The sequence below is a fragment of the Pundamilia nyererei genome, unplaced genomic scaffold (genome assembly GCF_000239375.1).
Source record: "Pundamilia nyererei isolate P.nyererei 1_Seehausen unplaced genomic scaffold, PunNye1.0 scaffold00255, whole genome shotgun sequence".
NCBI classification, from domain to species: Eukaryota; Metazoa; Chordata; class Actinopteri; order Cichliformes; family Cichlidae; genus Pundamilia; species Pundamilia nyererei.
In genome coordinates, this window is record NW_005187656.1 from 642,436 (window position 1) to 660,670 (window position 18,235).

The 18,235-nt window shown below is 40.2% G+C and overlaps 2 protein-coding genes across 2 annotated transcripts in view; one reads left to right on the forward strand and one right to left on the reverse strand.

Annotated features, from left to right (window-relative positions):
- Window positions 1–5,978, reverse strand: part of ncf4 (neutrophil cytosolic factor 4) — a 36,431-nt gene extending 30,453 nt beyond the window's left edge. Inside the window, exons 1-3 of the mRNA XM_005749819.1 lie at window positions 5,828–5,978; window positions 5,411–5,495; window positions 5,139–5,298 (exon numbers count right to left, since the gene is read on the reverse strand). Of these exons, the coding sequence (XP_005749876.1) occupies window positions 5,139–5,298; window positions 5,411–5,495; window positions 5,828–5,859 (277 nt within the window). The 5' untranslated portion in view covers window positions 5,860–5,978. The remainder of the gene's footprint in view (window positions 1–5,138; window positions 5,299–5,410; window positions 5,496–5,827) is intronic.
- pvalb7 (parvalbumin 7) overlaps window positions 1–18,235 on the forward strand; it is a 44,336-nt gene that overhangs the window by 19,658 nt on the left and 6,443 nt on the right. The window lies entirely within an intron of this gene.

The following is an 18,235-nucleotide window of genomic DNA, read 5'->3' on the forward strand; positions in this document are numbered from 1 at the left end:
TTCAGCTCAATGAAAACCAAGGAGGAACCCACCCGAGGGAAGTTTTATTTTATCAAATAACTTTAATCTCTGCCAGACTGATTTATTCACAAAAAAACAAAACACTGAAAAACAGCCAAATAATAACATTTTTAGGTTATCTAAGTGACTTATATATCACGTTTAACCTGAGTAGCAAACGACCGCAGTGATCTGACAATGATTTGCCGGGAGTTTCCCGGCTAGCTATCGAGCTGGTGGGTAACAGACGTCTCCGAAAACGTCGGAGCACTTTTGCAAATATGTGATATCTTGATAAACTGAGCAGATATTTGAAGTTTACACATGTTTTTATGTTAAAAGTGTATTTTGGGACCCAGAAAGAGTAATAAGAGTAATATTAAAACTTAGTAGCGGCCGCCATTGTTGAAAACCGGAATTGGCTGGGCTGCGCTATGAATTCTGGGATATGGTGGGCCACGAAGGATACACCTGACCCATCCTTCAAATTTGGGGAAAAGGAGGATGCATTTGTCGGCTGAATTCGGAGGAGTCTACGAATTTGGACAGCCTTCGTCACGTCGCTGTGACGTAATCAGCCTACAAATGCGGCCTCAGGAGGATGCAGCCCATGAATTTGGACACCCCCACTATGTCTCAACCTGAGGCAAATGGTCACCAAAGTGTATTTGATCAACTTTTTCCCCTGACTTTAATTTACTGTAGTGTCCCACTTCAATACCAACAACATCCCACCACCATGTACGGTATTAAGTTTGGGTTGTTGTTTTTTTTAAGTGCCAATAACCAGCTGTCCAGTACCCATCTCAACTTGTGTTTCCCTACATGCAGACTTTTTAGTTTTTGTGCAAGTCCTCAATGGCTCACTTTTATAGGCTAGTTTAAATGCATTTTTACTTTAGTTTTGTATTTTAAATTGAATCAAATGAAAACTGCAACTATAATGTGACTAGTAGTTCTAATGATGAGACAGAGCCATTTTGCCAAGTAAATATAATGTTTAATAATGACAATGACAAGTTAATAACCAAGCTAAAGCCTGTGAATCCACAGAAATAAATCTGTAATCTATTTGTAATCTACACACAAAACAATCACCTCTGTCTGTCCTCATCCTTCTTAAATCAATGCTCCGAGCCACCCATTCAAAGCCCTCAGGCTTTTATTGGTGCACACGTTGGTTTCCAGCCACTGATAATCAATACAGACACTGACGCCGCCTCCCAGACAGACAGACTTATGGGGAAACAATGAGCTGAATAAAGCCAAAGACACAGAGCAGATGAGGACAGACACAGCCACACAGCAGCACAAACAGTGACTGAGGCCTGAATATACTTTGGCTTTCACATTACAATATTTTATCTCAAGTCTCTGTGCTTATGATTATTTTATCTTACATCCATCATCAAGGTGAATAGCAGTGCAGAGTGTGATTGCTTTGGCATGTTTGTCTGTCTCTTAGCAGGACTACAGAAAAACTACTGAGCCAGTTTTTCAATGAAATTTGTTAGGTGGGATTGGAATTCTCATTTTGGTGTAGATCCTGATAAAGGGCTGGATTCTGGATATTTCTTTATGATACAGTCACACCAGATTGAACAAGATGGGCTCCCAGCTCTTAAAGATCTCGGAGACAATTTGAAATTACATCTGCTGGGCTGCAGTCCCCATGTCAGCTAGTCTTTTGATTGGTCGGTATGCTTTCATCTGATCAAATTCTCCGTAAAGCGCAACATTTATAACCTTTCTGGACTAATCCATTAATATTGGCAATTTTGGAAGACTACTTGTTCAAAATGGGTGTTTTAACATTAGCAAAAAATCACCAGATCTCCTGTAACGGGCCTTGATGCATGCTCAATCATCTAAGTAAGTAAATCCCAAAAGTGGGAGAAACATTTCGTCGCTCATCCAAGTGACTTCTTCAGTCACGAAGGATGAGTGACGAAACGTGACGAAACGTGACGAAACGTGACGAAACGAAACGTGACGAAACGTGACGAAACGTGACGAAACGTGACGAAACGTCTCTCAATGAACATTGGGCTGTGAGATCAAGGAACTGATCTCACAGCCCAATGTTCATTCAGTGGGCTAGTTCCAGTCATTGGTTGGGGAAACCTGCAGTCAGCTGATACGGAGGAAGTCACTTGGATGAGTGATGAAACACTCCTCCCACTGAAAACCCTACATCCAGATAAACAGATCAACCTTTTGGGACTACTATAACGAGGTTAGCTAGGTCTAACTAAATGTTTTTGTTGACTAAATGTTAACTTGGAGCTGGCAGCAGTGTAACTGACACTATGCTAAAGAACAATCTGTGTTGATGCATTTTGGACCAAAGAGTCAAATGTAAACTTGGCAGCTAACAGATACCATCCAAAAATGGCAGGCTTACTTGGTGTTAGAATGATCAAACAGTGCTTGTGATAAAGGCTTGAGGCCCTGGATTCCAGCCACAGCTACAGCCAGCTCCAGCGCCTGCCAGCAGCAGCAGCTACATGAGTTGGAGGCAATGGGTGTGCTCTCATGTAAAGAAAAAATTACACCACAGTGGGAACTCTGAAGCCTGTTAGCTTACTGCTCAATAATTCTTGTGTTCGGACCACTAGATGACGTATTTACGGAATTATATGAATATGGGCAGGTGAACGCTAGAGTAGGAATTTAATTAACCAATCTTTTACATTATTTTTTAACAAATGACTATCAGACTGTTGGGTTTTAGTAGAGATCTGAGTGCCCTGCTAGTATAACCCTGTCTTTTCATCAATGCTGTCAAAATTGATCAAATTAAAACCTTCATTAACTACTGTATATTAAAAACTAGGTGGGTTAGAAACGGATTCACATACCTCCGTCTTCTCTGCCTGTCACTGAGCTCTAAAAAGCACTTCAGTAGTTGACTCATTATCACACTTACCAACTTTTCCTAATTTAAATTTTTTGTTTCATTGTGGCCAGTGCAGGCATTTCATCCAGAGCTTAATCTTCTTCGACAGCAGCTCATTTGCAGTGGAAAATGACTTTTCTTCCAGATTGTTAACTGTCTAGATGCACTCTGTTGGTTGAACTTCTTTCTTATTTCTACTTATATGATTCAGCCTCCCTTCAAAAGTAAAGTTCTGTTCACAGACACTTAAGTACCCAGCAAGAAGCGACTCAATATAAAACTCTAGGCATAAGGTATGGATGTTTCAAAATACTTTTACAGTTGTAGTCTTTATAAGGTCTCTTTTAAGATAGTAGTTTTCATTTTGACAGCATTTAAGAAGTGAAGTAACAGTGATAATACTCCAGTTAAGTGAAGCCATGATAGGAGTTTTCAAGAACTTCAGTGATAACATAAGAAATGCACCATCTTAGCCATCATAGCAAAGAGCCCATTAACCTTGAGTACAAACTAGCATGTATAGTTTAAGCACAAGCTAGCAGAATGTTTGGCTGTACTTTTAATTTCAGTAATGGTAGGGATGCAATGCTTGTTTAAAATGGCTGTTTTAAAGTCACCAAATCATGATGAAATCAGTCAAGTCAGTATATTCCATCAGTAAGAAAAACCTCAGTATCAACCTGCAGCTAACTAGCATGCTAAAGTGAGTCGATGTCCTGCTCTGCTGAGTTTAGATTTGTTCCCGACACAGATAATCCAGGGACAAAAGTGGTCACGATGGAGCAATTGTATCCCCCAGCTGGTGCTTCAGCATACAAGTCACTGATTGCTACAAAAAGGGTGCTTGGGTTTCTCTGCTCCGTCGGCTGCTACATACCTGAAGCCCCTGGAAATGGATGAATGAATAAATCACCCTCTTCTTACTGCCTCTCAAAATCTTCCCCTTCAATTTTGCTCTTCTTTCCCTTCTCTATTCAAGTTAGTCTCTGTATTTTGCCCGTGGCATTCATCTGCCCTTCTTTCCATATGCTCTTTCCTGACTAATCTGAATGTCAATCGTTGTGGATTAAAGGAATTACTGTCCTCTGATGTATGGTTTGGTTTAAACTGACCTTGTAGGGGCACCATGATACCTGCTGGCTTGTAATGCTGGATTTTTGACATTTAGCCACATAACATGACAGTAAATGCTTCAAGTGTGTCTAAAGATTTGAGCGCGAATAAAAGAAAAAGCACAATAAAGTTCACTGGGTTTGGTAGAATATAAACTTCATTCTAAACCCATTTTACTTCAGCTGAACAAAAGTAGATCTCAATCTTCTTTCTGCGGATGTCTCGGTGGAGAAAGAGGATTGTAAATGCAGCATTTGGAGCACTCATGCTTCACATTATTATGCAGCAATGGGTGCCTAAAGTGTGCTATAACTAAGCTCTTGTGGCTTAAATAGAATCCGATTTGAATAGAAGTGAGCTCCCACCAAACTTAATCAAATCTTTAAGGGACGCAACAGTTTTTATTCTTTATAATATCAATATTAATTCACTAAAGGCATCCAATTATGTCTCAATCTCCCCCTGAATACATGAGAAAAACAAAATCAAAACAACAAAATGTAAGCACAGCAACAAACACAGCAGCCATATGCATTTAGTAAAGAGTATTCAGAGGGGTTTCAGTTCTTCCAGAGACAGAGAGGAAATTCAGTCAGGTGTCTCTGTGAACCTGCTCTCCTATGCATGGAGGAGAATAAGCATGCAAGCATGTAAGGTTATGGAGCGACAATACAGGAAGGATCCAGTAGGAGTTCCCTTTGTGTAACTTTGACACAGCTAAACTGTGAAACTAACCATTACAGTAGATACCATTTTCCCACACTCATTACAATATTTCACACTAGACCAAACTATTGTTTGACTTTTAGGGAACATATTCAAATTCAGTCTGTTTGCCTTGAGTTAGTGAACCCACCAGCTCTTATGTGGGCCATTTCTGCCATGGTGGAAATCACAGCACATACCATGCAATTCAGAAAAGCAATTTAGCAAGACTGAAAATCAGAAGCTGTGACTGTTGACATAGTCCGAGTACGAGGCATGCCTGAAAAGATTTAGATAAGCTTCAGAGGGCATAACAACCAATCTGCCAGCAGCCGGATACTAACAAGCGCATATTTGAGCGACATAAAATCTTGCACCGTGCATGCCACTGACGATCAACAGTGCACACCCACACACACACCTGGAAGAGGAGGCAGGATGCAGGTGTTTGGGCCCAGTTTGGCCAGGTTTTCTGAAGAGTACCTGGCCTCGAGGATCTGGTGGAGGTTGAAAAATTCCCGGTACCTCCTGTAGATTAGGTACTTACTCTCTCCTTTAGTCTTCACCTCAATCACGAACCTCTGAGAGAGAAACGGAGGCATGAATGAAAGAGAAAAAGAAACAGCTGAGCCTGGTATTCTGAGCCAGTCTCAGTGAAAAACATCTCAGCCCTTTAGTTTTTTTAATGCTTACAAAGTAGTCGATGAAGCCTTTAATCTCCTCGATATCAGCAATGGTGGCGCTGATTGGGATGTTGAGAGGGAGCTGATCAAAGTCACTAAAGCAACAAGACCAGATCATTTAAGACAAAAATGACACAAAGAAAAACTTACACACACACATACACACACACACACACACACACACACACACGCAAACAATGAAAAACATAATCTACAATTAAAAAGGTTTTGTTTTTAACATGATGACAGCTGTGCTGTATGAATAAAACAACCATAAAACATGCTGATCTTGATTTAGTTTGGTCTTTTTAGATCAAATTAGATATGTTACAATTATTCACCAGCAATCAGAAATGAACTTCGCAGCCAGTCTGTGCACAAAACATCGGCTCACCGACTCTAACCTGTCACCTGTAGACAGACTCACCTTTGGTCGCGTAACTGCTGCGGCAGAGACATGATGATGAACGCAGAAGAAACTTTAAAGCTGCTAGTGAACAAAGCACTTTTCACACACACCACAGGCTGACTGACTTTCAAACTGACAAGCGCAATAGTGCGGAGAAAAGCAACAGGAAGCGAAAGTTCCTTAAAAAAAAGATCAGCAGACGGGTGCGCGCGTTTGGCCACACAGATGTGTGGGGAAGTCTCACTGCACACACACAGACAATACACACAGGCGTCATCAGCTGACAATCCATGTGGTAAAAGCGTAAATTTCACTGGAAACAAAAACGCATAAGGATAAAAACTCAAACACTCAAGCAGAAAATAACCGTATGCGGACTTAGATGTGATTTAGTGAGCGTTTAGATATCTGTGGTGTACAGCCTTTCGCACTGTGCCTGTGTTTACACACTTAACAAGTAAGTACTCCATGAACCCAGCATGTGTGACACACTTCACGCTTCTTTGCACTGGCAAGGCATCGCGCACGTTGCGAGAGCTGATCTCGGTTTCTGTATTACTTTCTTTCTTTTTCAATACAAGTTGTAAATTGGAAGCAGAATTATTAATCAGCAGGTTTCGAATCTCTATAGTTTCTGAATGTGCGCCAGGGGCGATTCTAGGATACAATCCTTGGGGGGGGGGGGGTATAAACAGTATATAGTGCAATATGCTGTTTGGAAATGTTTTTTGCTTCATGGCTCGAACGTCAAGAAAACGGTTTCTCTTTCAAAACCGCCAAGGATAAGATGGAGGTTAAGGACAACGACTAAAATGACAAAGGACATCGATGTCCTTTGTCATTTCAGATCCTTGGCTGGCAGCTGGCAATGCGTCGGCGCTCCCAAATTATGTTTTTGATGCTATGTAATGTGTGTGTGTGTGTGCGTGTGTGTGTGTGTGTGTGTGTGTGCACTGTAACATCCTGGAGGCAGTTGAAGCTTTCTTGATGTTGTGACGTTACAATGCTCAGAAAATCATACTAAAATGCAATATGCTTGCTACTAGCTGAACGAATTTTGTGTCCTTGAGCACCCCTCAAAAGACTCTCACCAGTAACATGCACTGAATAATATACATTATACATATGTTATGTATATATATGTATATATATTTTCAGCTATAAATAAATTTCATTTTGTGTGTGTGTGTTTGAGTTTTAAGGTGCCGCTCCCCTTTTGTAAACCAGTTTCGGTGGCAGATTTTAAAATAGAACTGTGTGGTTTACATGAAGCACTGGGACTCCCCAAGCATTTCTCAGGATTTTGTCCCTTTCATGGTTTATTTTTGAAACACTTCCTCAGAGTATATGTACAACCAGCCACATCCACCACCAGGAAGTTAAAATTACAATAAATAACTTGAGCTGATTAGCAAGATTCCTGTGAGCAAGTAAGAGGCCTCTTCAGTAGTGATAGCCTTGTTGGACACACTGCACCGCATCTGTGCAAACTAAATAGGTCCGATTTCCGCTGCCATCCTGTATGTCTATAGTTAACTGCAAATGCTGACCACTGAATACAATTTTCAGTTGCGATTAACCATGAAACATTGAGTAAACTTATTTTTGACCTAATATAATGGATAAAGGATTTGTTTACAAATATTCCTGTAGTTCAACACTCTTTAAATCAGTGTTGAAATAGAAATAAACAGCACACATCTCTATATAACCTAAGCTGAATAAGACATCTGAAAACGTGTGAATGTACTCTGATACTCAGTGAACATGCCATAAGTTTACCTGCCCTGTCAGGTCTGCTCCACCAGACCTTTGCATCTGCTATATCTCAGTTTAAGCCCAGAGTCACAGTTAACTACAAGTGATCAATAATCATTGAACTGCCAGCATGTTTAACTGTAACCACACGTATTATTTTCTCTGTTATTTAAAATAAAAAAACAGGAAGTTTTGAGGCAAAGGCCAAACATGGGTTAACATTTAATACCCGAGGTACACAGAAGGCAGATTACAGGGTACACAGATGGTCTCTGAGCAGGACCCCTCTCACTTTTGTCATTTAGCTCAGAATAATATAATACCTGCAGTACAGAGGCACAAGGAGGAAATTACAACTGCCACTGGTGTCAGTGTGTATTAGATGGCATTTTTATGCTTGATGGTTCTGTAGAACAATCTGTAAACCCAGCACTGCCATATTATAACTCCATAAAGCTGTCATAATGTGGTAATTAGCTATTTTCAAATGGAACAGACTCAATAAAGCTGAATCTCCATTCTCCTTTTACCTCGGAGAGAAATATCTGGCTCTTTAGCTACTAAAAGAACTACATCATAATGGCGTCTCACAGATATGCAGAAGATATCTTTAGATGTGCGATGATCTCACTTCCAACTTGTCATCATCATTATTATTATTATACAAATGCAAGTAAAGGACTTTTTTAAGATAATGTGTTGAAAGAAGGCACAATCTTTTCTTAAACCTAGCCAGTGAATCCAAAGTTTAAAAAAGCAAGTGAAAATAAAACTACGTAATGACTGAAAACGTGAAATAAAAACCTGAGAAATCTCCATCCATCCAACCATTTATTCATTTTCTTCTGCCGCTTCAGTTCAGGGTGCCGGAAAGGAGAGCTGGCTGCTGTCAGAGGACAAGAGGTGGGATAAACCCCGAGCAGGTCGTCAGTCTATCACCGAGCTAACACAGAGAGACGGGCAACCATTCATGCTCACATGCACACCTCATTTATACTCCAACAGGTTAACCAGGGATGTTGGACTGTAGGAGAAAGCTGAAGTAGCATGTCTCTGTGTTTCATCAATTACTGTTGTAACCATTGCATTATGGCGTCAAAACAAAAGGAGAAAAACCAAAACAACGACCTGAAAAATGCCAAATTCCTCCAACTTTTCTCAGAGCAGCACCTTTCTAATAACAGTGTCATTTATCCGGCATTTCATACTGTGTAAAACCCTGATACAGGGAACTTTGATTTTTGAGAGACACGGTTTAAATTTAACTGACATAAATTAGACAGAAAAAAAAGAAAAATTAAAAAATCTTTAAGTGACGTGCATGACTGGTCATTTTTGCTGACCGCATTTTGCGATCAGATAATAAATTAGGATGTCAAACAGAGATTTTCACATGTACAGTAAAGTGTTTTAACTGAGAAGAAATGCCTACCAGAATGAGCTATTTACAGTAATAACGACTGCATGTGTACACAGTGCATGTGTACACAGTGCATGTGTACACAGTGCATGTGTACAAAGCCTCTTACAAAGGCTCTTATTGGCTTTTGACTGAGAAGCATAATGGTGAGATCAGAACAGTCATTGTTCTTTAAGGCGTGTTCAAGCTTTCTCCACCACCTATTTAGTCAGTTTTTCTCTCACATCTTATCTCATGCACACACACTTTGACACTAGCCTGCCTTCATTCAGCGTTCACCTGTCGGGTGTCTCTCATTACTGACATTCATAAGTTAATAAAGGCAGCAGCTAGTGACGCTGACATTCCAATGAAGGGACATAATTGTGCAATAAAATGTTTTGAACAGTTCAAACATTAAATATGGGGTTATTAAAGCTTCAAACACTAGATGTCAGTGCAGTTGTTAATGTGTGGGAGTTGGATAGAAACAAAAAATGAACTGATTTACCGTCCAGTATAAAATGGTTTTCTAAGTGCTCAAGATGCCACGAAAGTTATTGACTAACTGATGACTTTCACATACTCGTTACTTTTTTTACAGTTATATCCAAGCTCAGCACTTGTTTATAGCTGGACAGCTGCACACAAAGAAACAACATCTGCTTTAAGCCAGCACAGTGAATCACAAGAATTGTAACTACACCTAAATCAGCAGATTAGTGGCAAATCTACATGCTCAGATTGACAAGAGATTGGAGCAGTTGCAGTCATGTGATTCAGTTACACTCAGTGTGCAAACAGCAAAATACTCAACTACAAGAAAGAACAATCGGGAGAGTGAGAGAAAATGGAAAAAAATGATGATTTGTTCAAGAAATTGAGTGTAATACAGTGACCTTGCGTGCATGAGAGAAAAAGATGGTGCACAGATGGATGTGTGTGTGCATGTGTGTGTGTGTGAGTGCATCACATATTGACTCCATATCTATTTTCACGCAGCCCGAGATGGATCCTTTGAAACGCTGCTCGTATAACACACCACCGCCAGCCATGAATTGCAGAAGCATTTTTCAAGGGTGTATTTATCTTCAAGGTCAGGCCAGCTGCTGGAGTCTGTTCTGCGCATTTGAGTGTACGTGTGTCCGGGTGAATTTGCTGTTGGGAATGCTTATACATGTCAGTGGAGGAGTTTCCCTATGTGTGTGTGCGCTTGTAAAAGAGGGTACTGTAACAGTGTTTGTATATAGTTTATTGCATGCTGGCCTTGGACTATATCTTTGAAACACAAGCACGCTGTAAAAAAGTGTTGATGAAATCTAATAAGCCATTAAGTTGACAGGTACCAGTGCACACGTATACACACAGAGAAACAGAAGAAGGGGGACTGACAGAAAGTCTCAGCACCCAGATTGTGTTTGACATGTCGGCAGCTTGTTGCCGTGGTAACATCATTAGGAAAGCAGAAAGAGGAAGAGGTGAAGCTGGGCAGTAACCTAAATGCTGAGTCTTTGTTTTGTGTGATGAAAACTCTGAGCCGAAATCTAAAATCTACCTCTGGAATGCCACACAGCACGATGGTGGCACGCTATAAACCTCAGATGATTTGTTGGGAAAATACCAGTGCACCAGCAATTTCTCAAATACTCAGACAACAACCACACCAAGTTTCAAATCACTCAAATCACCTTTCTTCCCCATTCTGATGCTAGGTGTACATTCTAAATATTGGATATCCACACCACCACCAGCAACACTGAAACCACCTTCCTAATAATCTGCAGATCTCCACCACGTTGTCAGAACAGACCTGTCGGTGCATGAACACAAGATCTCCGGTGGCACCAGTATGTAGACCAGTGCAGCCTCAGTGGAGCAGGCTTGTGTATGCTTATATATGTTGCTCATGTTGTATGTGGGGACTTCAGTCAAGACGACATCATAGGCTCATGTTTGTTTTGTGTTTCTGAGGCAGCTCTGAGCAGGTTCTGCGACATTGCAGGGGTCATTGTCTGCTCGGGGAGGCTGCTGCTGTTGGTGAGTGCTGGTGCCACAGGGAGTGCAAATGGTCTGCAGAAGCTGGAAAAGAAGGCGACTGGACTTCTCTAAGTTTCATGAAGATGTTTTACCGCTCATCCAAGAGGCTTCTTCAGATTTAAAACCTAAAGGTGGAGAGTCCCAGGTATTTAAACCCTAGAAGGGGTTGTCCCTAACCGCCTAGTTCCTTAAATTAACATGACCTGGATGACTGAGAACTGACACAGACACAGGCTCTGCAGTGATGTTAGGTGGGTGGTGTGAACGCAATGTCTGCATGAATGCCAGGATCAAAGTTTTCTCAGTGGTGCACTGCATGATAACAGGATGATCAATGTCTTTCACTTCAGATCGAATTTAATGGCCACTTGTTAACACTTGTTTTGAATAACGTAAAATGACGCATATTTGTAATTACTGTACTCAGCTAATGTCAGATTAGTAAGACACACAGTTTTCAGCAACCGTAAGTATTAAAAAAAGGAGATGTGAGGATTAGGTTTAGCTCTTTTTTAGAGTTCCAGTGTTGTAATTATAGACACAAAGCTAGTCACCCACCGTCCCTAAACATAGCACGTAATAAGCAATGAGCATGACTAACTGGAATCTTTCAGATAATGGAAAAATTTGGTTTCTCATTATTTAACAGGTTGGCTGAGTAACAGGCTAACCTCCCAAGAACTTGGTGCATTCCTTTAAAAACTCACCATCTCCCACACACTCCCACACACGCCGGCCCTAATATTAGAACTAAATATACCACAAAAACCAGTGCCCGTGGTGCACATTTGGAAAACTGCGGGCCTTCCTTCTCCCACTCTACTGTGCATTTTGGCCTGAGCTGAGCTGACAAGGTTTCGAGCATCGCTGCAGTCAAGCGCAAACAAGTGGACACGAAGATCTGCAAACCTCACAGGTCAAAAATGAGTCAGTTTCCATGTCAAGTTTTATATATTTGAGACGGAGTCTGAGAAATCTGCTTGATCTTGAAGCAGTTTACATCACATTAAAAGCAGTTTCATATAATCAATGTTATCGACCTGATGGACACTCAGCCGGTGAAGCAGATAAGCTGTGATACCGTTATCTATACCCCAAGAGTTGCTATTCACTGGCTGGGCCCACATCCTCATTTTAGGTTTGACAGCGTTTTAGTAAGTAAAGGTGAATGCTTGGATATGAAATGAGCTGCGGTTTGGGGAAGGCCTCGAAGGCGACTGGCGACGACTCCCGGGCCTGGCAGATCCCCATGAACTAAATAGAAGTGAAGACGTTAAAGAACAGAAAAGGGGAGGGAGGGTGGAGAACTGGGGGAACCTATAAAGATGAGAACCGGAAGGAGCGTGTTTGGAGGCGTGGTCCTGCTCCTGAAATTCCAATACTTAATCTCACGGAGGAACACTAACATTAACTAAACATTAGAGTTTTGCTCCTCTCAAGAAAATGTATTACAGTGCAGTACTAACCAACTCCTGGCAAAATTGATTGTTCAGTAAGTTCATTGGTTAGTCACTTATTTTGCCTGCAATATTCTTGTGAAAGCAGTGTAGCAGTTCACTAAAACTACTGGTGCTGCTTAATGAGAGTGATGAGAGAGAAGAAACAGATTCAATGGTGCTCTGTTTTGCTGAGAGGAACTGCAGACTCGGGTATTTGTTATCTGTTACTTTTTGCGATTCTTACATGGATGAAATTATCTGATCCATTAATACGGAGTTACTCGGCACAGCAGCTTTAATTTTGTTGGGGTTTCATTTGTGAATCCAGGGAGTAAATGAACAAATATCACCCCCAAATGCATCTGTTCTTCTAGCAGTTGTGTTAAAAGACATGCTTCCACACTCTGCAAGTGAGTAAGATGCTATTTCTTCTTGAGCGAACGAGGCCTTTGAGTCCCGACTGTACAAGTGAAACGTCCGATATTCTCCAGCTCCACCCCTGATCAGTAAGCACACCGGGTTCCCCTGTGTTTATTTTTAGGGCCAATATCTGCTAATCTTTGGTTAAGTAGACAAGGGATGCCCCACTGATATCAATACCACTCATACACACTTATTCACATAGACAGCTGTGGCTTGTAGCTACCCCTGCCACGATGTCATATACCACCTGTTGCTGAATAGCAAGTTGGTGATTAAAAACAAATTTAATTCCTCTTACTCCCTGTGTCTGTCTGTCACTGTCTTTCTCACATTCTCTCTATTTTCAGTCTGATGTGTGTCTACATCATTTATCTATTTCTGAATCTACTGTCTTGTATAGCAGTCACCCTGTTTTTTTTCCATTACCTATTTTCACTTCAGTGTTAAGCTGTCTTGGCCAATTAAACAGTTTATAATCACGAGTGTCTCTTCAGCCTACACTGTATTTATGTAACTCTCTCTGGCAGTAATCACACTCCATTATAACCCCAATTTGTGCCTTCAAACTCTTGGTCTTCATTTCTTGCACTTTCATTTCATTTGGGGATAATCTAAAATCCCAAACACAATAAAGAAGTCATCAGTTAGCGTACATATAACACATAATTACACATAAATAAATAAAATAAATAGCATTTTATTTATATAGCACCTTTCTAGACAGAGTCACAAAGTGCTGTACATAAGATAAAAAGCCACAAAAAGGTAAAACAGACAATATAGAACAGGCAAAAATTAACCAGAAGCAGTTTAAAAAGGTGAGTTTTTAGTTGTTTTTGAAACAATTACTGAGTCCACAGTCTTACAGTTTGGGGGAAAGAGTTCCACAGCCTCGGGGTAACAGTGGCAAAAGCTCTATCACCAGTTCTCATCTTAGTCTGTTTTATAATAAGTAAGCCCTGATCAGATGACCTCAGGGACCTGCTAGGGACATAGGGCTGCAGCATATCAGAGATGTAGGCTGGTGCCAGTCCATGCAAAGCTCTATTAGTCAAGACCAGGATCTTAAAATGGACTCTGAATTCAACAGGAAGCCAGTGTAGCCCAGATAGCAACGGTGTCACATGTGAATACTTAGAGGATTTTGTCAAAAGCCTAGCTGCAGCGTTTTGCACAACCTGCAGACGATCCAGAGAACCTTATGCTTAGACACGTAACCAGTGAGTTACAATAGTCCAAGCATGAGGAAATAAATGCATGTATAGCAATCTCCAGGTCAGAGCGAGACATGGACATCACAAATGAAAAATATGGTGCATATTTGGGATCATTGGCCTGTTGAAACATCCAATTGTGTCCACGTTTCAACCGTCTAACTGCCGATTTGAGGTGAAGTTGAAACATTTGGAGACAACATTTCTCCTTCTTCATTACTCCATCCACTTTATGCAATGTACCAGTACTGGCTGCAAAACAGTCCTAGAACATGACGCTACTACCAGCATGCTTGACAGCTAGTACAATGTTATTAGCTTTGAAAGCTTCAGCTTTACTCCTCCAAACATATCTTTTGTCATCATGACAGAATAGTTCAGTCTCTCTTTCAACCTTTCTCTAGAAAGCATTTGACGTGTCCGTGTGGTCAGCCTCAAATTTCAGTTGAGCGTGAAACTGTCAATTTTGGAGCCGGGGCTTTTTTCTTGGTGGGCAACCTTTCAGTCTATGCTGATGTGAAACTTACTTTAATGTCAACAGTAATGCTGGTGTGGCAGCAGTTTCTAGTGCATGACAGGCCTGAGCCTTAGTGGTTAAAGGGTTGTTCCTGAATCTGAATCAACTTGTACTTAAAGTACAATTGTTTGAACTGATGATCCAGGAATCTGGAGTTATAAAGAAACGGTTCCAAGAGACTTCGCCAACATGTGAAAATCTACAGTTCTCCTTCTTGGATCTTAGATCCTTGGACTTCCCCATTGTTCTGTGTACTGGTCAATCCAATGAGTGCTCTCAAAGAAATCCTTTTTATGCTGACAAAGAGAAAGTACCAGTTGTATTCAATCATCATCACTAATGAGACGTTACTAAGCCTTTGTCTTGCCCAGTTTAAAGACATTGTAGAATCTTTTGACCCTGTGTATTACAGAAAACCCAAAATAAATTCAAACTTGTGCACCTAGTTCATGTTTTTTTTAAGTCATTACAGAGTCAACATTCATGCCCATACTGTATGTAAATTTCTGACCACAACTGTAAATAAAACTGAATTGAACTGATTGGGAAAGTGGGTCCATAAAGAGACTACCTACTGAGGAAAGTCAGCAAAATTCAAATTAGGTATGGATGTGAAATAAAAAGCCGTATCAGCAATAAATAAATAAATAAATAAAAAGCATATTTTTGCAGACCCCTGTAGGCCATTCAAAGAGAGCAGTAGAAGTAGTTGGACTCATGTACAGCAGTCACTCGCTATAACATGGCTCAACTTTTGCAGCTTGTCTGTTTCACTGATTTTTTTGTGCAATTTTGCATGTTTTTTTGTTTGTTTGTTTGGGGTTTTGTTGTCTTTTACAGCGCATTGTGTTCTGCATCCTGACTGGCTGTAGACCATTGTCAATCGATCTCGTGCCGTGTCTCCTGTACAGTACAGAATTCGTTCAGCTTCTCAAATTTACATGAATCATCAGTTGCTAGCAGTGTGACTCCGAAGTGCTGTACTGTATGTTTGTAGGTTTCCCCCCCCCCAACAAAACAACAATTTTGACGAAACATTTTACACTGTCAAAAGCAACTGCGGGTGCCTTTGGTTTCATTCTATAATACTGAACCTATTTTTCTATGAAGGTTTGAACTTGTTTAAACAAGAAAGAAACGTGTGGAAATGTTCATGCCTGTCTGAGAAAAGTGTGTAAAGTGTGTAGTGAGGGGTTTTACAGCCTTAAAACATCTATACTAATTGTAAAAAAGTAAGTTGTCTACTTTGTGGATTTCACCTATCGTGAGTTATTTTTAGAATGTAACTCCCGCGATAAACAAGGGACCACTGTAGTCCAAAAAGTAGGTTAATTCTATTTTAATCATCTTTGTTATTAGCTACAGACTTTTCTTTACTAAGTTGTAAACACTGTGAAGCCACATTTCTATCAAGGATGTTTTGGTTGACACTGTCAAAAACCTTTGACAAGTCTAATAATAAACCAAGACTGTAGAGATCTCATGAACAAGCTGCAAATTCCTCTTTGTGTATCTCAGTGTCTTTCTCTATCCTCCCTTCCTGACCGTTCTCCACCCCCACCAACTACAAATCCTTCCAGCATGTTGTCCTCACCACCTCACTCCTCCCTTTCCCATTCTTCTACAATGCTGGAAAGTGCTGACGAGAGGGTAACTCAATAGAGAGGCGAAATCTAAGAGTGTCTCAGGACAGAACAGAGGGTCAGCGCAGGACATGAAGGAACAGAGAGTCGCATTTTATTTTCCCTTTTTATGTTTGGTAGTCTTTTAAATTTAAAATGTTTACATTTTTTGTTGCTATTTTTGTTCTTTAATTAGTAACGGGTTTTTTAACAATACTATTAGTCACAGTGTCAGCTGCAGTTGAATATATCATAACATTACTACATTTTGTGCCTGAATTTTACACTGGAAACCATGGCAGACATTAGTATTACTAACAGCCAACAGTAAAATCTAACCATGGAGGTGTTCGATTATTAAAACCTGTAATTAGCAAGTCATTATTAAGGCTTAAAATGTGCTGTAATTTCCAGCTTTCTCTTCCACACAAAATTTGCAGAGAATGAATATTTGATGTTGAAAGCCTAATACCTTGGCAGTGTGGTATAATCAACCATGAACTCCCAGGGATGAAATCTCATTTAATGCTCATAATGAAAATCTCTGCAGTAAAAAACAAAAAAGCCCTTCGTATCTGCCGTTTTATTACAACTAAAGTATCTTACTGATTTTTATTTTCTTTCATAGATGCACTACTACAAATAAATTTCTCTGTTGGCCTTGACTAACTGGGTGCAAGGTGGCCTACTAAATCACTCAGCAAAAGATAAGCGAACCAAAGGGAGAAAAAGGGAGAACAAAAAAGGCACAAAGTTAACAACCTACACAGACAGAGACTGATAAGCACAGATGTATGGTGTAGGAAGATATGGACAGAGAAATTAGATATAAAAAAAAGGACGATGTTAAGATGAAAGGACAGATAGGGAGAGAAAAAGTTGAGGGGAAAGTTTCTCTTGGATAAAAGATGGAAAGAAGAAAGAAGAACAGACTTCTTCAGCATAACTTTGCCTTGGATGAGTTAGAAATCCTAGCAAATCAAAAAAAATTAAATGCATTTCTTTGGCACAATTCATACAGTGGAATTCATTTGAATGCATTCATAAAATGCAAGAATAAGTTATGAATCCAATATAAAGCATTTTAGGAAGGTGTTGGGACACCTCGTGCTGCCAGCACAGCCATAGTGTTCCTTGGTGTTGATCATTATTTTAAGTAGCTTTTACTTATAAAAACTGAATTTTAGTGTCTGCTCTTAATCACTCTGAATTACATTAGGCAGTGAGTACTGCAAAGCTCTGTATAACAAAGGTATCTTGTACACTGAACTTATACTGTGCTATTTACAAATCTTGAGCCACCAATCTATCCTTTATATTTTCCTTCCAAAGAGCCAGACTCAGAGTTGCATCTACAGACAACAGAGAACTTAGCAAAAGACAGTTAAAGAAAGTGTATCTTAAGGCAGCAGTCCCCAACCTTTTTTGCGCCACGGACTGTTTTATGTCTGACAATATTTTCACAGACAAAGGATAAATACAACAAAATAAAACCTGACCGGTACCAAAAAAAGAAGATTTATTCATAACACACAGGAAAAGACCCAGGGAAACTAAATTAACGATAAAAACGATGCAAAATAACGATAAAAACCAATAAAACCCTGAAAACTATAAATGTCATGCCCGAGCCTCAACTCTCGTGGCCCGGTACCAAACGACTGGCCCAGGGGTTGGGGACTGCTGTCTTAAGGCTCTCTGTTATTGGTAGCATGTTCCAGAAGTACATAATTTGCTCTCAAATTATGCTCTCTTCTGTTTTTTTCTGAATATACCAAATAGCCAAGAATTGAACAAGTGATGGACAAAGAAGACGTGGCAGTCTTAAAAATAATCTACAGCAGATAAACACCATCTGAAAGCCATGTCCTTAAGAAAAAGGTAAAAATCCAATCCAAAAATCTGGCTTTTAAGCAGATCCATCTGCGGTTCACTGAAATGTAATCAAAAATTGTCTCAATCAAAGAGTCAAGAAGTCGTTCTCAAGAAAGGGAACGGGGAGAAAGGGCTGAGGTAT